Source organism: Microchirus variegatus (genome assembly GCF_963457635.1).
Source record: "Microchirus variegatus genome assembly, chromosome: 7".
In the NCBI taxonomy this organism is placed as follows: domain Eukaryota; kingdom Metazoa; phylum Chordata; class Actinopteri; order Pleuronectiformes; family Soleidae; genus Microchirus; species Microchirus variegatus.
The window spans coordinates 5055945-5077301 of NC_139808.1; the positions used below are offsets into that span (position 1 = coordinate 5055945).

The following is a 21357-nucleotide window of genomic DNA, read 5'->3' on the forward strand; positions in this document are numbered from 1 at the left end:
TATATACAATATGTTCCCAGTGCTTTGTTTAAACATTTACTCTAAGGGACATTTGAAAAATTCAAACGTTCCTCTGTTCCAAGTAAAACCGACTGATCATTTTAACACATTTCAAAACCCGAGACAGCGATCAGAAAAGACGGTTGAACGACGCGGTCAGATGCTTTAGCTAAACATTGTCATTGCCGTCTGCAATAAAGAAAGGAAACCTACGAAACCGAAAGGTCCTCTGAGAGAGAGAGAGAGCTATTAATATCCCGACAGCAGTAAATGAGCTGTGTACGTATTATGTCCCCTTTCTCCTCGTCTTTGTTTTGTCTTGCAGTCGTCCAGCGCGAGTGTCCCCCTGTAGCGGTGAGACTGAGACAGGAGGACGGTGATAAAACTGCTGACATATACATACTGTATTTATATTACATGTGTGTACACGTGCTTGACTGAGCGGAAGGATGGCACACACATGTGTACGCTCAGTGCAGTATCTATATGTGACGGAAATAAAAACCCAGAGAATTATTTAGACTGAGGCTGACGTGAGGAAACGGTGAAAGGATGGAGATGTGGAAGAAGAAAGCAAACACCACGAGACACAAGAGAGCGAGAGAGAGAGGAACTCCGTCCGTGCCAATGAAAATACTTTTTCAGACGACGACGAAGACGAGCAAAGCGAACGAAGCAGACGACGCACAGCGCGTACGTGATGAAGCGATGCCACACACGGTGAGAGGATCCTCTCTTGACAGTCGCCCCGGTTTTGCCTGGCTGCAGCGACTGCAGCGCGACGTAATTAGAGACCATCTCCGGTAGGTCACAGTTTAGTCTATAGTGGCCTTAAAAGAGACAGAGTGGGAGTGACTGCACAGAGAAGAAAGAAGAAGAAGGTGAGAAGAAGAAGAAGAAGAAAGGACGTGGAAAACTTGAAAGAAGACGTAATAAAGACGTTTTTACCCTGAGGCAGAATCACTGCGCTGCACTGTCCTGAGGTGGATTCTGTACCAAAAGCTCCACTTTTCTATATATTTTACAGTAACAGTGGATGATTTTAATCATCATTTTAACACACCGTGATGAATCCACTGACAATTATCACTTGTTTCCTCAACTCAGAGGGTTCATAGCAGGGGGGCGTCATACTCATTTTAGTTCAGGGGCCACATACAACACAATTTGACCAGTAAAACAATAGCATAATAACCTGTGTAAACAACAAAAACTCAGATATTTCCCTTTGTTTTACATTCAATTAAAGGTGCATTATGTAATAAATCTAAAGCAACTGGCCATAAAATCCTCCTAATATGTCACAGAGACTCAGGAATAATGTTCATATAACAAACTGAACTCGCCAACAACAACAGTACAGACAAAATATTGGCATTAAAAAAAACATTTTGTAGACTGCAAATCATGTTTATGTTTTGAAATCATGTTTTGGCATGTGGCGCCACCTACCGCCGTCTACCAATCATTGCAGTCAGTAGAGTCTCAGCTGCCGAGCAACCACGGGTTGCCAGTTACATCAGAAAACAAAACCTAAAAGACCTCGGTATTTTGAATTTGAATGTAGTAACCATTTTTGGCCACATTCTTACATATGGCACCTTTAAGTATCTTTTTACAAAACATGACATTTTTTGAGGAAAAAGAAGTGCAATTTCAACAATATTATGCCTAAATTTACCATTTACACATGTGCATTAAAACCTACAGATCACAGTGGATCTACAAAGGCCCACACATTTAGTCACAAGCCGGATTGGACCCTCTGGTCGGCCGGTTCTGGCCCGCGGGCCGTATGTTTGTTTATTATAGGTATAATAAATTGTTTTATTTTAATGCATATATCAAACGCTGTGATCGATGGACTGTCTACGTTCAGCTCAGCCAATTAATAAAGACAAATGGATGTATGACATTTGATTGAAGTCTGATTTTTAATCATCTAATCGAGAGAAAGCACTCAGAGACTGCAAATGTCTGCCAATTCCCACAGTGTCAAAACACCCCCTAATCTCGCAAGGTTATTTTTAAAAAATCAACCTTCATAACCTACATGACCAGGAAATGTAATCAACATTGATCTTTTACTTTTTGAGTAATGCTGCTCAAAGTCATATAACGCCCATATTGAATTTAGCTATTTTTAACACAGATGTTGCAGATAAAAAATGCAGCTTTAAAGAAATGTATTCAGTGTCAACAGCACATTGGGAGACACTCGACGGAGGAAGTTTACTCTGTGTGAGTGCCATCCCTCACACGGACTTCTTTTTTTGCCTAGTTGACGCAGAATTCAAGGACTTGTGAAGTTATCCATGTTTCCATATAGCCTAAGAGAAGAGAGGAGTGAGGAGAGTAGAGGAAAGGAAAGATTAAGAGGGCCACTGACCTCACTAATGAGGTGTGCTGTGATGGCATAAATCATAACAGAGTGAGGCATCTCAGTGGCTCTGTCTGTCCACTAATGAACATCCCATAGACATTACACTCCAGGGCCATTTCCTGTCCTGCTGCACTCCTCTGTTGCTCCATCTACTGCATCTACCCTCGAAACATCTTCTCCCGATTCCGCTGCACAAGCGTGGAAAAACAGTTAACCGATTAGAATCATTTAACGCTTCATTTGAGGGAAATGTGAAAAAGAGGCCAAGAAGAAAAAAAAAAAAAAAAAAGGCTGAATGAAGCAGTGCAGCTTTTTACAGGCCACAGAAATGTTAGACGGGGTTTTATCACTGCTTTACATCACTGTCAGCTCATGGAAATTGTTCTTGCAAAAACCTCACAGGATTCAGACATGTGGATATTAACAATTAGGATATATTATTATTACACAGCACAGACCGGACAGTTTTCACATAACAGTCTGATAGTTACAACATCACAAAACAAATATGGTTCTCATTCATTTGAATCTTCTCTTAAATGTCACCTTTACGGTCCATGCTGCAAACGCTTGGAGCTCATTAGGTAACTTAACGTCGCCATCTAGTGGTGCCTCACACAATGGCGTGATTAATGCACAACACAATCAGATGAGAGCGCAAACTTCCATCAAGGCTGAATATTAGTTTCTGCATGTGGATCACCACCAAAAATGCATTATTTATTCCCTGATTCCCTTGACAAGACACGAGGTGATGATTCATATGTGACCTCTAAAGCAGAATATAAATTAAAAACTGATTGTTTCTAAAGGAGTGTCTCTCTAGTGGAAAAAAGTGCAACTTTGCTTCCAGTGCTTCTAGGAAATGATATTCAGTGCATTATTAAAATCACTCATCAGTGATAGGAAGTGATTCTGTGCTCTAAAGTCACATTTCCTTTTTGATTTCAAACTCATTTAATGCCCTCTTTTGTCCTTTCCCAGTCAGAAAACACTACAGAGTGCCCTTACAATGGCCGAATACTGTATTATTTACTGTACAAGATCTAGATATTACATGTTCTTTATATAAGACACCATCTCAGTTATAAGTGACCGGATGATTCATGATTCAAGATTCAAGATTCTTCATTTGTCATTCCAAGACACATTAAGACATGAGGTGGGAACGGAAGTATAGTTAATAAACAATTCAAATTAAAATTCTGAAGGTAAGGTGCTATATATGGCTATGTCAAAAGATTAAAACAAGAATAGAATTAAAGAATATATATGTAAGAATGTGGCCAAAAACGGTTACTACACTCAAATTTAAAACACAGAGGTCTTTTAGGTTTCGTTTTCTCCGCCATTGTAGCTCAGATGTAACTGGTAACCCGTGGTTGCTCGGCAGCAATGATTGGTAGATGGCGGTAGGTGGCGCCACATGCCAAACCATGATTTCAAAACATAAACATGATTTGCAGTCTGCAAAAGATTTTTTTTGAATGCAAATATTTTGTCTGTACTGTTGTTGTTGGTGAGTTCAGTTTGTTATATGAACATTATTCCTGAGTCTCTGTGACATATTGGGAGGATTTTATGGCCAGTTGCTTTAGATAAAAATGAGCTTACTAAATTACTTACCTAAAGAGCCATTGCTGCTTTGCTACAGCCTTTTTGTCAGATATAAACTGCAAAAGATACGAGTTGTGATTATCATTATTTCAATCTGAATAAACAGTAATCTAAATCAATGATGACTAAATCAATGATGGCTTTTTTATTATACATAATTAATAGACGTAGGGTTTTGAATGGAGGCCAGATTAGGTCATATAATAATAATATGTGGGGTCCAGCTGCTTCTTGCATAAAAAAAAAATCAATAACATAACAAGGCTTTACTGTAGATCTTTAAAGACACAGACCTTTAAAAGGTGACAAAAGGCAACAGCTTAATTAAACCATAATGTCAGAAGGTCCATATGGAATTCAGTCTCCAGGGCCAGGCTGCCTTTGATGTCTTTTATTTTTGAAAAATGTATATTTTTAGGTTCGGCTTCTGTCTGCCGAGCTGATGATGATGAGACAAAAGCCTCATTCATCTACATTATACGAATGGATTCACCCGTCAACCTGAGTTACAGGTACTTAATTCACTTTGGCAGCAATGATGCATTTTTTAAAACGTGAACATTGACTTTCTTTGGCGTGATGCAAATGCAGTTGATGAAAATGTTAAAATTGTAGTTTTATTTACCGACGTCAAACGCTACTTTTTTACAAAGAGGAACAAAAATATTTTTCTCTTTTTGTCAATGTCAGGCATATGATTTTGACACTGAGCCCTCAAGTGTACTGATGTCAGCCCTTTTTTTCATGTTCATGTTGCTTACTGAGTGAAGGGACATTTTAAAACTGTCATTTTTCATGCATGTGTGCAATCTCCAAAGCCCTGTGGATTTGTTGTCTTTTCAGTGTCTTTTTTGCAGTTCAGTAACACGTGAGGAACATAAGTTATTGAATGACTAACACATGAAGGGTTTTTCTTCTTACATATGGCGCCTTTAAACAATTCAGTACATTAAAATGACATTAGTTTGTTCAAGAAGTCCGCCATTTTGTGGTCACTAGCTCCTCCTCCATTTTCCACACAGTTTCAACATTTCATAAAACATTCATCAAAATTATTTTCACGCTTCTTGAAATATTTAACACTCAGGGGTGTCAAAACTCATATTCACTGAGAGCCACATTAGCATGATGGTTACCCTCAAAGGGCCAGATGTAACTGTAAGACAGAATAAAGGTAACTAAATGTAACCAAATATATTGTAAAATAAAGGTAACTACTTTGTAACATATTGATAAATAACTTTCTGTATTTATTACTTATTCAATTTCACTCGTCACATGATGCATATATACTCCGATGCCACTTTGCGGGTAACGCAAACACCGTGCATTGTGGGAAAAGTAGTGTATGGTCCACGCATGCCTTAAAGCAGCATAGACCTATTTTAACACAGATTTTAAAGACCAATTAACTAACATATATATATATATATTTTTTATGGCAATAGAAGTAGCCTATGTAGTAGTAGTAGTAATAATAATATATGTTTTCAGAGGAAACTGCCCTGTTTTTCTTTGTACTATCGCTGTTGTTGGTTGTAGGTTTCGTCTTTATTTAATAAGTTGTAAAAAAAACGCAAACAAAATCATCATCTTTCTGCTCACCTTTCACAGAGCTCTCTTCATTAATGGCGGACCACGTCATGTGCTTTACTCTGGCGCCCCCTCGCGGTTCGGCGGCGTCTGCAACACAATTCCATTGGTTAAAACGCCATCGTGCCTTTTCGGTTTGACATGTTTTGCATACAGGCCCCGCCTCCTTTTTTTTTTATCACAAACCCCCCACCCCCCTCCCTCCCTCCCTCCCTTCCACACACACACCCTAATCATAAAGCGTTGTGATGCCGGAGTGAGCGGCGCGTGCGGTGTAATCTTAATTCACAGCGGAATATCACGGAGCAGTAGATTTAGCGGACGGAGATGCACGAAGCAAAGGTAATGACGTGTGCAGAGTTTGCACTTTTATTAGCGCAATAAATCTTCATTGCAGTTTACTGATGGCGCCAACTCCCCCGTGTGTATGTGTGTGTGTGAGCAGCGCTCCATTGTGACACAACACTGTTATTATTGTGGTCCGTCTTTAATCCGCTCCGTGTCCTCCTCTCCTCTCCTCTCCTCCGCAGACACTCGCAGTGCACGGCGGCGGCGGCGGCGGCGGCCTGGACTATGTTCGGCGGTAAACGAGAGACAACAAATCAGACCATTCAACCATCTGGAAACCTGCAGCGAGGAAGAGGAAGAGGAGGACGACGATGATGATGATGGCTGCGATCAAAACTGCCTTATTCGTGTTCGTGCTCTGTGGTGAGTTCAGCCTCATCTGCGTGGACACGATTTTGGTTTCGATATAGAGATATATATATTTTTTTAACCCTGATTATATTTAATGAGTATTTATAACAGCCAAGCAGGAGCAGCAGCATGTTCTCTGTGGTCTGTAAATGATCTACTGTATAAACGCACAGGTGACTGATAGATAAGGCGCTTCATAACTTTACTCTCTGTTTGGTGTTCACTAAATTGTGTCAGAGGGGAAACAGGTGCAACTTTGTTTCGCCCACAAAGTAAATTCACAACATCAACTACTGAAGAAAACGAAAATGAAAATGAAAGTTTTGGAGCTTGAATGTTCAGAAGTGAAGTAGAATAAACAATACAATGTGTTTTAAAGGCTTTACAGACGGTAATAAATGAATCTCTAAGTAATGGATTAGTAAATTGTATTGATCCTCATGTGGAGGATACAGTGGATGGATATTTAATTACTGAATCAATATCTGCTCCTTTATGACAGTAGAATGAATGCGTGTGTTGTCTACAGCTGAAACGATTAATAATCGATTACTAAATTAATCGCCAACTATTTTGATAGTCGATAATCGATTGTTTTAGCTTCTTAAATGTGAATATTTTCTTGGTTTCTTTGCTCCACATAAACAAAGAAATAATTCAAACTGAATCACTTTGGTTTGCGAACAAAACAAAGACATTCAAGAACATCATCATTTCCAGCTTTGACAAACACTGATCAACGTTTTTTTAAACATTTTCTGACATTTTATGGACCAAACGATTCATCGATTCATCGAAAAAATAATCGACAGATTAATCGATTACGGAAATAATCGTTAGTTGCAGCTCTAGTGTTGTCATCTCGAGATTTTGGGAACACGCTCTGCCATTTTATTTGGTCCATCATATTGAAAGAATAACACTTGTAATCTCTACCGTATCGCAAGTCTTTATTGGTTAGTTGTTAGTTTAGTTGGGTTAAAAATCTAAGATTAGTTAATATCTGAGATTTATTAAACGCTTATTTAAGGAATCGCCTCCTAACTAACAACAGGATGTTTACGCTTAAAGAGGGTCCAAGAATGTGGTGTCTTTGACCTTTGATGACCTTTGATATGATCCTTAAAGCAATAGTTACCTTTGATGATTACATTCTATGATAGTATATTGCTAGTCAAACCCCCAACTCTCAAGCCAACTGAACGCATCCAACTCTCGCGAGATCGATCACGTCTACGAGATCACAGACAGTTTTAATATCCCCGCTACTTCTTCATCGTTTCCTTCTTCTGACGCTATTTCCTGTGTCTCTCCACCAACTCTTTTTCATTGGCTGTTGGCGGCATGTGTTTGCATTTGGGTCGGTAATCGGTACACACTACCCTATTGTGTCCAGATTGAGTCGGTTAGGGTTAGGGTTATATGTAACGTTATTATTTCCGTAATCTAAGCACAGTCGTCACCAAACTTTTGTTTTGTTACAGTTTGCCATCAAAGCTTTGTTATATATTGAACCTCTATTTTCCTTTCTTTTAACTGTAACTGATCGTCAGAACCCATACTCTTTGTCGGTTTACAACCTATTAGTTTGTGTCTATTAAGTAGCGAGTGGAATAAAACTTCGTAGAGACACTCGAGTTGTCCGCCGTACTTGCTCTGGTAAGTTGTAAACCAACAAAACGTACGGAACTGTGTGCAAAAGAAAGCTTTGGTGACAACTGCGCTTTGATTATGAACTGCGCATGCTCCATGGACTTAATTACGGTGGCCCTGAGGTGCAAAACAAACACAAAACGCAAATCACAAACACAAATTTAAAAAATGCAAATCACAAAACACAAACTCAAATCAAAAATGCAAATTGCAAAACAACCGCAATTCAAAAAACACATACGCAAATCACAAACGACACAAATAAAAAAACACGACGCAAATCACAAAAAACTCAAACGCAAAACGAGAGACACGAACGCAAACCAAAAACGCAAAACACAAACGCAAATCACAAAAACCACTAACGCAAATCACAAAAAACACAAACGCAAAACATTTGTGTTTGCGATTGGCGTTTGTGTTTTGCACTTCAGGGCCACCGTACTTAAAATGTATTATTTATTATTTTGTCGTGTGTCCTGAGCTTTAACATCTTAGCAGCCTTATCTTATTACTAGCTTTTAGACAGAATGTGTTTAAGACTGAATGACTGAGTTGTGAATCCCTATTTCTTTCGTTAGAGTCATATTCTTGTCTTTACAGATCTGTCATAAGTAAATTTGACATCCACCCCCCCCCCCCCCCCCACACTCGCTCTCTCTTCCTTGTTGCACAATCCAGATAGACTTAGATAGTGCTGTGATGAGCTGTGGTGCCCCCCCCCCCCGCCCTTGATCCTCTTATGTCTCCCACACTAGTCTCTCATGTCATTATCTGTGGGCGAGTTTTGTTATCAGGTCGTGGCTCGGACTGCGAGGAAAGACGTCAAGTTGTTTTTGGGTTTGACACATACACACACACTCTGGGAGTGTCGTCTAGTTTATCCAGTTTAGGTAGATTTCAGGTGTAGTAACTGGGTGTGGCAGTTGGTGCAGATCATTTTGTTAACTGTCAGTTGGTTGGTGTGTGTGTGTTTTTATTGTTTTAATATAGTTACAATATTGGTTCACACCAGACGTCTTAATCTCTCGTTGATTGGCTACTTCAGTACATTACTGTAAAATTTGTATTAAAGCCATTGTTTATTTGGGTCTTTTTGCTTCATATTTGTTTGAGAGCCAGTAAATTCACTGCATTTCTGGTATAAAATAAAATATAGTAGTTATAGTTAAAAAGAAAGGCCACTTTCAGTCATTATAAAATAATGCGTTAGATGTTAATTAATAATCAAATTGTGCTGCAGCAAACATCAATTTGAAGACGATCTCTCTGATTTGATTCTCAGTTCAAAAACTCCCTCTACACCTGGGGAAATTAACTCTCATCATAAGAGGAACCTATTACTTTGTTTTTAAATGTGTGGCATCATTTACATAATTATAATTTAGTTGCAGTAGTTTTGCAGAAGTACCTGAATCATACGAGGATTCAGCACCTGTGGCCGGTCGCCACAGGAGTCGAGATCTATTTCAGAGAGGTTTTTTTCTTTTAAATTCTCGTCTTTATAGAACTAAGATAAAAGTGGACAATGAGTTGATGCTGTTCCAGCCTCAGATCAAACATTTCTCACAGTGTTACAGTGTTTAATGTATTGATTTCCTGTTACCCAGTCATCAGTGCGGGATATTGATCGGTGAATGCATGTACCAAAACCTGCTGCTGCTGCTGCTGCTGCGACTTGACAAATTGATATTGTTACTCCTTTATGTCCCTTCTCACCACGTCTCTCTTATATTCTCTCTTCCAACAGTGCTCCACTGTGCCGTGTGTCGCGAGGTAAATCTTCCCACCGGACCCCTGTACCGCGTGGCAGGCTTTCCCCTCTCCCTGCCCTGTGTCGTGTCGGGATACGAGGGTCCGCGCACTCAGGACTTCGAGTGGTTCCTGTACAGGGACGATTCTGGTGGGTTGCAGATGGGAGTGGTGTCCACCAGAGACAAAGGTTTCCCATATGCTCCGTTCCAAGCCCGGGTGAGGAACGGGGAGGTGAGGGTGGAGAGGGACTCCGGGGATGCGGTCCGGCTGGTGATCCAGAGGCTGCGGGCAGAAGACCAGGGGAAGTATGAGTGTTACACGCCCAGCACGGACAGCGTCTACCACGGAAACTACAGCAGCTTAGTAACTGTCAAAGGTAAGATAGATGTTCTCTGTAGCCATCATTTTACTATCTTTATATTGGTAGAATTTTAGTATGATTTTTTAATCATTTTAATTAGAGGTGGGCAACGCACAACGCCGTTTCCATGACGACTGACTGGGAAAAGACGCACGTGACGTCATGTTTACGTGCCGTGACACTGGAGTCCAGGCACCGTTTAGCAGTTAGCGCCATTAGCTGTGTTAGCTCCTTTAGCGCCGGTTAGCGCGCCTACAGTCGAACTGGAGCGGTCTGTTTTATTAAAGGTAAAGAGCAGTGCTACAAATAACCAAGGTACCTGTGTACTGGGTATGTGTCCCTCTGTTTTTTTTAAGTTTAGCGTTACTTTAGAGACTCATATTAACAATCGGGAGTCACGTCATGGAACTGGCGTCCTTGCGTTAACGTGCTCACCACTAATTTTAATACTTATATTTGGGACTCTGGAGGCCCTATATGCGTAGGCAAAGTGTGAAAAAAGATGACTCGGTCATGTTTTTGTGGTCCTCCTCAGTTTAAGTACAGGATATAAAACATGCGTCATTGACTTCTGCACTCACAGCTACGTCACAATGAGACATTCCTGGAATTGTTGTCTCGCGGAGCTCCGCTTTGTCCCTAAAAAACGCGAGAGTGCAGGCGAGGGCAATAGTGTCCGGATGAGTGGAAGTCCGCAAAGTGTTCTGTTCTTGGCTGCACACTGCAGCACAGAGTTCTACACAATAGGATTTACGTGTCCAGTGGATACATTATATATTTGACGGCAATGTGCCAGCGAGGGTCGGCAAATGATGGCTTTTCCAAATGCTAACTGCTGTTAGCTGCCGGAGCCGCAGTGACGCTGACGTAGTTTCCTGTGTCTCATTTGCATTTAAAGAGACAGGCGCTCAAAACCAAGCGTTCTGAACAGGGCTGTTTTGGCAGAGTGATTGAACTGCATGTGGTGCTTCATCCTTAAGGTATTTTGACCAAAGCATGTCACAGACATGTTCATTAGGACACAAGGGAACTAGGTTAACTTGTAGAAATAGGGTATAATATGTCTAATTTAATACAGCATGCAAGTCCCTTTTTATAGGGAGGTCAAATCCAGTCTCAGCAACCTTATTTAATGAAGATCACCCGTCCTCCCATCTGGCTTTCTGCAGCAGCTTGATGAAATAACACAATTGTCTCTCTGTGTCTCCTTCTTCTTCCTCTCCTGCAGTGATCCCCGATACGCTCCAGATCAGTTACTCCCGCGCGCTCACTGGTCAGCCCGTGCCAGAGGGGGCCATGCTAACGCTGACGTGCTCCGGCAGCATCCAGTCAGAGCAGCTCACCCATCTGTCCATCACGTTTGGGAAACGTGGGGAGAGTTTGGGCGGCGGCGGCAGCGCCACCGCAGGGGAGGTCAGCACCGTTCGAGAGATCATCTCCGTCGACAGAATGCTGGGGATCGTCCCCGGACATTCGTACAAGAAGCGCTACGATGACGGCGAGATCACGCTGGAGAAGAGGAACGGCGAGGGCGGACAGGGCGTGTACGTGATGAGGATGAAAGCGGTGCGGCCGGACGACAGCGGCTCGTATTTCTGCGAGGCTTCACAGTGGATCCGGGACCCCGATCGATCGTGGCAGAAGATAGCGCAGAGGATGCTGGATATTGGCAACTTGACCGTTCAGCAGCTAGGTCAGTGTGTCACAGAAACTGTGCCAGCGCTCTGTGTTTGTGTTTGTGTGTTTGTGTGGACGTTTTGCCAAAGCCATGACGGCACGTAGCAAGTGCCAAGGTCAGACTGGAACAAGCACATTGCACAATAGTTGATTGTACTAATGCTACGGTCATTGTTCAGTAAGGCAATATTTGACAGTCAGAAAAAAGGATATAGGACATATAAGGATAAAGGATACAGAGTCAACACAGTAAACGCAGTTTAGTTTCTACTTATCAGCTCTGCTCTCTTCCTCTCTTGTTGCCAAGGAGCTGGTTTCATTCATCCTGGCCTTTCCTGCTGTTGAGCGCATTGGGCTTTTTCCAGGTTTCCGACTCTCGATCTTGCCGTTCGTGTTGCTTGGAACTTAACCAAGTGTCTCGCTTGCTGACTCGACGGTTTAAGGTTTCTGATTTGCTGTATGAAACTTACTATTAGAGAAGCACACACACGCAAGTGTTCTCTTTCTTTCTTTCTTTCTTTCTTTCTTTCTCTGAATCCCAGTTAAAGCAGGGCCTCTCTGTGTGGCGTTAGCATGCTGTTCACATGTTTGTGTGGGTCTAAAAAACGCAGATCAGGGTGAGGTTAATGGGATATACTTAAGCTTGGTTTATATTCACCGCAGTGTGTCCAGTGAGAGGCTGCTGCGAGCCAGAACTTGCGTCATCTCCGCTGCCGTGTTTGACGTAAGGGCCAATTGTTGAAGCACTAAGTAGCTCACGTCTGAATTTGTCTAACTACATAGACGACGTGTCCAAGGGAAAACTGGCTTAGTCGATTCGTCTTTCAAAGCAGCTTCACCGACCAGAGGGATGATCACATGAGTTCACGGCACTGGCCTCACATGAGTATGAACAAAAGCTTAATGCCTCACCACTACATTTGTGTGTTAAAATGCGTGTAAATCTGCTGAGGTTACGGCTGCAGACCACACTACCCCAGTTTTTTTTGAAAACCAGGCATGAACTGGAACGATCGGCATCAGATTCGATCCAATATTGGTCAAAATTAGGGCTGCAACTGAGAAACTAACTAAGAAAATGTTGATCGGTGTTTCAGCAAACCTGAAAATTAAGGTTTTCCTCGAATGTCTTGTTTTGTCCACAAACCAAAAAAGGTTTCAATCATTTCTTTGTTATATGGAAAGAAACCAGAAGCCGGAGCAACTAATGAAATACATTCAAAGACCCTGGTAAATGTTACCACTTGTGGAGGATCTACAGTGTGTTGAGATTAAAGGAGGAGCTTCAAGATCCATTCATTCAAAAACCTATATCATTTCATAATAACGTAATAAAACTACATGCTTGCTGCTGCTGCTATGATAATAATGTGATAATAGGTGTCCCACAAATCAGGTAGAACATGAGCACTTACTGATGAGCTATTTTATTATCAAATACATAATTGAAAATTTTTGCTTGTTCCTACTTCATAGGGGAAGATAATTGTTATGGAGGCGGAACATGATGTTTTGGAAATGGCTGCTTATTGCTAGGTGATGAGTAGATACTCAAGATTGTGATCCCAGGTGGTATCAAACATCCTTATTAAAAAGTCTGTAGATGTGTTTTCTCCTTAGATGTGAACATTAATGTAGTTGCGGATCTATATGTTGGCCTTGTGATCGACTTCTGACGAGCCAATTCTTTCTTTACTTGCTTGTAATTGTTGACTTGTTCTTTACTCTAGATTAAAAAAGTACAAAAACCACTCTTAGTGCTAAGTGGAACATTATTTAGGTTATTTGTCAGCACTGAAATGGGAGCATAAGTTTAAGCATTAGAGCTCTTCAATGCAGTTATTGTCACGCTGACCGAGCAACTACTAAATTCTCTTCTAAATAATAACACACTGGTCTGACATGTTTTCCATTGTTCACGTAAATAACATGTCTGTTATTGTGCTGATGGAGAGACACACAGTACACACGTGTGCCATATTATTCTATTGGTATATTTAATTCCTCTCTCTGAATACAACACTGAACCACTGATATAGAAAGGCCAATACTTTATGTAGAAACTATTAATATTCCATTAATGTTCTTTCCCAATTTCTGGGTTCCATACTGTATTAACAACTCCATGGGGTTTAAGGTGTTTTAGCTGTGCTCGAGGTGATTAATCCCCTTTATTCTGTCCATTAAACATGTGCTGTATTAAGAAGCTTAATCACAAACGTGTGATGTTCTCCGTGCCTCTTTATAACACTTTTACTGCCACGGTGGATTTTGTGGAACTAGAACTTTCTAAATGTGTCTCTCTCTTCCTCTCCAACAGCCGAGTCTCTGAGCGTTACTTCCTCACCCAGAGGAGAAGTGACCCTGCAGGTCGGATCCCCCCTCATCCTGACCTGTGAGGTGTTGGGGCTGCCGTCGGAGGTGAACTCAGCCGTGCTGGTGCAGTGGATGAAGAGGGGATCTGTGAGGAGTGATGCAGTCGTTCCCGGGGGAGTGGAGGTACTGTCATTCTCACTTAATACTTATGTAGACTAAAAATCTGTATAATTTAACCTTTAGTCTTTTTATCCTCTTTTACACACTTGAAGACGTTCAAGTGCTGTAGGCAGAGTTTTGACAAGTTAGAGAATTGACTGACACGACAAAGCTGAATTTAGGTTTTCATGACACTTCTTTTGGCAATGACACGGCATATTCTGTCGTCACAGCTTCCAGAAAATGGCTTGTAATAAATTCAAATTTGCACACATTGACACTAACTGTATTTCCATGTTCAGGTGGAGGTGGCCCGCATGAGCACAGACGGCATCGTGAGCTGGGGAGATGACCTCAGCAGAGCCAACGGCGGCTCCATGGAGAAGGTGGCAGAGGGGAAATACTCTCTGAAGCTTTTCTCAGCCCAGCCTGTGGACACGGGCGTGTATCGGTGCGTGGTGAGCGTCTACGCTGGGAGGAGCGACCCCGGCCCGTCCACGCCGGCAACGCTCACTCAGAAGTCTGAGGGAGTCATCGTCAACCTGAAGACCAAAGGTGAGAGGCTGATACACTTAACTTAATCTCATCCAGTGATTGTTCTTGTGGAGTGAACATAAGCATACGACAAATATTTGAAAATGAGCAGTCACTGGGTTATCTAATGCTGGTTAGCTTGTGAGCTACCAAGCTAGTATCTATCTATCTATCTATCTATCTATCTATCTATCTATCTATCTATCTATCTATCAATTATCTATCTATCTATCTATCATGCTAGTTAGCTTGGGAGCTACCAAGCTAGTATCTATCTATCTAGCATGCTAGTTAGCTTGTGAGCTACCAAGCTAGTATCTATCTATCTATCTATCTATCTATCTATCTATCTATCTATCTATCTATCTATCTATCTATCTATCATGCTAGTTAGCTTGGGAGCTACCAAGCTAGTATCTATCTATCTAGCGTGCTAGTTAGCTTGTGAGCTACCAAGCTAGTATCTATCTATCTATCTATCTATCTATCTATCTATCTATCTATCTATCTATCTATCTATCTATCTATCTATCTATCTAGTTAGCTTGCAAGCTACCAAGCTAGAATCTATCTATCTAGCTATCTAACATGCTAGTTGGCATTCTAGCTATTAAGCTAGTATCTATCTATCTATCTATCTATCTATCTATCTATCTATCTATCTATCTATCTATCTATCTATCTATCTATCTATCTATCTATCTATCTATCGTGGTAGTTAGCTTGCGAATGTAAGCATACAAGAAATATTTGTATTTGAAAATGAGCAGTCAATGGGTTATCTAATGTCCATTTTCTGTTCTGTGTCTGCCTGTCTGTATATCTATTGTGCTAGTTAGCTTGTGAGCTACCAAGCTAGTATCTATCTATCTATTGTGCTAGTTAGCTTGGGAGCTACCAAGCTAGAATCTATCTATCTAGCTATCTAACGTGCTAGTTAGCGTTCTAGCTATTAAGCTAGTATCTAGCTATCTATCTATCTACTGTTCGAGTTTGCTTGCAAGCTACCAAGCTAGTATCTATCTATCTATCTATCTATCTATCTATCTATCTATCTATCTATCTATCTATCTATCTATCTATCTATCTATCTATCTATCTATCTATCTATCTATCTATCGTGCTAGTTAGCTTGCGAGCTACCAAGCTAGCATCTATCTGTCTGTGAAATTACAGATTCATAGCTGCTCTATCAACAATGGTTTTACCAAAAAAAGGAGTAAACAATATTTTTATCATAATACTTAAGGTTAGACTGATGAGACTTGATTCTCTGCAGTGTGTTTCTCGTTTGCCTAAAGTTGAGACCTGCCTGTGTATGAAGCTGATCTCTAATAAAACCACTTCCTGTCTCAGACGTGGCGGTCTCAGCTGTGGCTCAGCTCCCCCGCGGCCCCCTGTTAAAAAGAGGCAGCACCATCACTCTCATCTGCAACGCCACGGTGAAAACCACAGGTCCTGCCCAGGTCCAGGTGCAGTGGCTGCGCTGGCCAATCCCCGCGCCCGTCGTCAGGGGTTCGGTATCTGCTGCTGCTCCACCTGCAGATCCACCTGTCGCGGAAACGCCGAGACCGATCGCTGCCCTCATGCACGACGGCGTCGTAAAGATCCACAGCAACGGCAGCGAGGTCAGCATCGACCGCTTGTCCGCAGTCAGCTACAGACTCAGGGTCCACCAGGCGGTGATGGAGGATCAGGGCATGTATGCGTGTCACGCCGAGGTGTGGGGTCAGGATCCGCATGGAGGCTGGTACTACACGGGAGTCAAAGCAGAGTCCAACGCATTGAACGTTTATCTGTATGCCAGAGGTGAGTGTGTCATATTAGTGATTTATATAAGAATCATGTCTTTATTTAAAAAGTGTTTGAGCAGTTTGTTTTTATCCACATTTGTTCACTTAGAACTACTCATAATAATTTATGTATTATTTATTTAATCAGTGTGCAGACTGTATCCTAGTATATTTATTATAGCTGTTCATTTTGCAGTAACTGTTCCTAGAGGGACTTTTTATTGCAAAATTAACAGAAAGATAAAAGCAAAACACAGAAAATAACAACAAATGGCGCAGTCCAGATAAGTCAGCCTGATTCGAATGAGCAGCTCTTTCACTTTGCTCGTCATGATTTAATCCTTTTTTTATTTTGAGATCGAACACAGGATTAATCCCTGTTCCCTGTCACTCACATTTCACTGAATGTACCAGCTTTTTACTCTGAACCATGGATGTTATCTCCATTTCCTCTATTATGCATCATCTCACTTGTCCCTGTCATGTGATTCCCTGGCAGCAGTCATTTTGAAACTAATGAAAACGTGTATAAAAACTGGTATAAATGCATCCTCAAGTCTGTTTTTATTCTAAACCCAGAACGGAACTTTACAAAAGTTGGTCCACAGATACCCATTGTGTTAGTTGCTGACCTACTTTTAGTGAACTGAGAGTACATAGGTCTTTAAATAGGTCACTCCTAATAATTGAATCCCCACAGTGGACTGTGTTTGTAGTTGCTGCAGCAGCAAAGTCCATTAACTTGGTCAAGTGTTGTTGTGCAAGTGTTCAGTTTTACATCACCGCATCGTTTCTTCTTATTTCCCCAGCCGGCGACCTCCTCCTCATCCCTCTGGTCGTCGGCGTCTCCTCCGCGTTGCTCGTGGGCATCGTCATCATCGCTACGGTAACCTGTTGCTTCATGAATCGCCTGGCAAAGCAGCGTGCTCGGAAATAGAGCCGCTCTGAAAATCTGATGGACCTGATGGATTAAAGGGCCAAGAACTGACTTTTTGAGACAAACTGAAGTATTTTTGTCACGTTGATATCTGATTTTTTTTGTTTTTTTTTTCTGTGTTCTGACCTGTTTAACAATCACTGCCAAGTTATTTCGGTTTTGTATTTTCTTGTATTTTATATCCAAACCTTCTCGGAAAAATTGAAGTGGTTGCTGCGTCACACAATATTAGACTCAATATTTACATTTCTGGAGACGCCACTTTAGCCATAATTCTCCTCGAGTGGTTGTTTTTATCCCTTTGTCCCAAAAAATCTTTCTGTTTTAACTGGAAAAAAGTTATTGTGACAAGGTCAAAAGTAAAGGTTTGTTTAGGGTCAAATGTGAGGAATCGCTCACATTCTGACTAAAGTCATGGTTCGATTCTTAGTGTACTTTTGTTTTAACTCAGCTCTTCAGATAATGTTAATAGTAGTGCTGGACACTAGGTTAACGCACGTTAACGTGTGGCGACTGACCTCAAAAAGACGCGCGTGATGTCATGTTTACAGGCCGCGACACCAGTCTTAGCTCCGTTAGCTGCATTAGCACTGTTAGCGTGCCTACAGTCGAACTGGAGCGGTCGGTTTTATTAAACGAAAAGAGCAGCGCTACAAATAACGGGACCGTACCTATGTTCCCCGGGTCCTATGTTCGCCGGGTCCTATGTTACCCGCTTTGTATGTGACCAGGGAACATAGGACCCTTTTTCAAAAAAAGGGTCCTATGTTCCCCGGTCACATACAAAGTGGACCTTTTTTGGGAAAAACGGGGAACATAGGACCCGGGTAACATAGGTACTACCCCCAAAAAACTAGCGTACCCGTGTACTGCGTATGTGTGCCTCTGTTTTTAAAGTTTAGCGTTACTTTAGCGACTCATTTCAACAATCCGGAGTCACGTAAACATGAGGTAACACTCGTCTTTTTGCGGTCAGTCGCCATGGAAACGCGTCAGGCGGTAGCGTTGAGCACTAGTTAATAGTTAAATAGGTTTTTCTTTGACGCCGTACCCGTTGTTTCTTCCTAAAACATATTGTTTTACCCCCGTATGAACATGCATGGTTGAACCCACTAGCATCGCCACTGCCAGTCACACGAATGCTGATGGGAGCAGATTCAGATCCAGGAAGTTAATATGAGCAGGGACCTTGTCAACCACTCGCAGTCCAGCACCAAAGCTGCATGCATGTAAACAAAGTCACTCTCCCTCTCTCTGTTGCTTAATAAGGAAGACGCCGGCTGGGGACTTTGGTTATGCCAAGAACAATTAAGAAGTCATTCTAAACACAAAGCATTCCTCGCCTGTGACCCTTCAAGGTGGAGTGTTGTCTATATTACAGAAACATGGAATGGATGTCCATGATGCACTGACGGAAATATGAATACAAGTTTATTTGAGCTGTTTTATTTGTCATTATTTAAACTGTGCTGTGTTGCTATATTTGTCATTGACAGAGCTCCTGTTTTAAACAGCGTCTATTGAAGCACTTGTGACCCATTGGTCTCTGGCGTTTACTTGATTTTCTTGCAGCAGGAGCCTTTTTTTTTCCCCCCCGTAACCGAGTGCTTTTTTATTTTTCTTCTCAGTGTTTTTACTTCCCCTGCTCTGAGAAAAAAAAATCCCCATTTTCTTCACAAGAAAACCATTGTGTTGTGTGTTTGGGTGACTCGTCCCCGAGGTGGAACTTTCCTCAGCGCTGCAGTCATATGACTAGATAGTTTCACTCTTGCTGTGCTCGTTATTATTATTATAACAAACATATAGTTCCAGCCTCACATTTGCGACTGCTGAGACCTATGATGTTTGTAGCTCCTGTTGCTAGACAGTAGGAGTCAGATGGATAGATGGTAAAATCCAATATGCAGCTCTCTAATTGAATTCTTTTCTAAATTTGCTTGCATGTTGTGTCTCCTCATTGACCGTCTCTGTCTCCTGGTTGGTTTTCAATGTGCCTTTAGTCTAAGTCTATCCTCCCTTAACCTCTAAATATTAATGTTCACAAACATTAAGGAACAAAAATCACATCTAAGCCACTTTGTTTCCCAAAATAACCACTGCATGATTGCACACACACAGATGCATGTGACAGCGCTGAGTGGCTGCAGGAATTTTAGATGGACGCGAGTGAGTATCGCCTCCTCTAATCCCGGTTTATAGCTGCAGCGTGTCCTGCTGCTGCCCTTCCCCTCCCCCCTTCGCTCCGTGTCTGAGGCAAATGTGGCTCAGCCAATGGTACGAGGTGCACAGCATGCAACATGTGGAGAACACGTCCCATGACGTCTAACCCTTTGTTTCTTGAAGTCGCTCTGTTTTTGTTTGGATTGTTTACTCATGCTTTAACATCCCCCTTGCTGGAAAGTTATTTCTCACGGTGCTTTTGGCAACGCTGTCAGTCGATAAAAAACAATAAATCACACCGTCACTCTGTTTTTATGAGTTTCCTTTCAAAAGAAAAGCCTGTTTTCAGCAGAAGTTTTCACGTTAAGATGCCAGTGCTGTGGACATTCTGCGGGGAGGAAAATAATCCAGTCTGTGCGAGGAAGTGTTCATGTGCGAGTGGAAAAGTATTTTTTTTCCATCTATATAGACTGAAAACAAACCAAAGCATTTCTTGTGGTTGCTGTAATTTCGTAAGATAAGCGGTGCCAACAGCTCAGGTTAACTCTGCGGAAATTCCTGATCAAACCCCAAAAAATAGATTTTTGTCCGTCTGATAAAACCCAAGACGAGAAGTATGGCTGTGAAAAGCCGGTGGTTAAACATTAAACCGGATGCATTAACGCTGCCTGTGTTCCTCGCTCGATATGTCGTATCGCAGCTTTCATCTCATCAATTTAATAGAGTATGTAGTTGAGCGAGCGCATCGCAGATACATAATTAATAACGGGCTGATCGTATCTCTGCCGTCAGTTCGCTGCCCACTTTTAAAGTGGTTTGCTGGAATCTCGCCCCCGCGCAACAGTTTCTTTGTGTTTATCCGGCAAAGGCGACGTTTCAAATTGGATCGACAACAATTATGCAGATGAGACGGAGGCTTTGGCTCAGAAATTGGCTGTCGATGATGAATTCATCCAACAGCAACGTGCAGTTGTTTTAATGTTTCAGTTAAAAGAAAGCTGCAGGGAAAATTAGTCACACCAAAAAAATAATAATACAAGAAACACTTAAAGTAGAGTTAATACTATCTGAAATGATGTCCTGCTGTCTCATTATCTATTACAGTGTGGGTGTCAGTTTACAGAGCATTACATCACTAATGCAAACACTGTTCCAATCATAATCCGTCTCTTCCTGTATGACTTCATAGGGAAACGACAGGCAGACACAGAGGCTTTGTGGTCACCTGATAAGATGTTATGTTCACTATGGTTGGTTGGTCGATGAACCTGCTCTTCTGACCAATCCCAGGCCATCTCAGTGACAACTAAGGCAGGATTACAAATGCAACACACACGCGCACGCACACACACACACACACACACACAGCAAATGCTCTGCGACAAAGTCTGCTGCTGACATTGATTTGGATCAGAAATGTAAAACCGAGGACTGAAATATGAGCCACTAGAAACTGAATTTGAATTTGTATTGTTTAATTTGACTCATTGCATTGGAAAAATTCAATATATTTTCACATTCAGTTCTCAAAATTCAATTTCAGTGTTACAGAACTGTGACAGACATCTGGGTACTAGTAAAGGAAGAGCAATCGAGCGCCCCTTAATCATTGGACGGCCCCTTAATCATTGATTTAATAATTTGGCATTATTTCCACCGGACATTTTGGCCTGTGACAATCTTTTTTGCCAGCCAAATTCACGTGACAGCGGCCAAAAGC

The 21357-nt window shown here is 41.6% G+C and overlaps 1 protein-coding gene across 1 annotated transcript in view; it reads left to right on the forward strand.

The window, feature by feature from the left end:
• The window catches only part of igsf8 (immunoglobulin superfamily, member 8), a gene marked incomplete at both ends in the record, with an annotated part of 30014 nt that extends 12537 nt beyond the window's left edge, over positions 1-17477 (forward strand). The window contains 6 exons of the mRNA XM_083892610.1: positions 9696-10076; positions 11290-11754; positions 14059-14237; positions 14516-14768; positions 16104-16556; positions 17350-17477. Coding sequence (XP_083748736.1) covers positions 9696-10076; positions 11290-11754; positions 14059-14237; positions 14516-14768; positions 16104-16556; positions 17350-17477 — 1859 coding nt within the window. The remainder of the gene's footprint in view (positions 1-9695; positions 10077-11289; positions 11755-14058; positions 14238-14515; positions 14769-16103; positions 16557-17349) is intronic.
• Positions 17478-21357: the final 3880 nt, after the last annotated feature.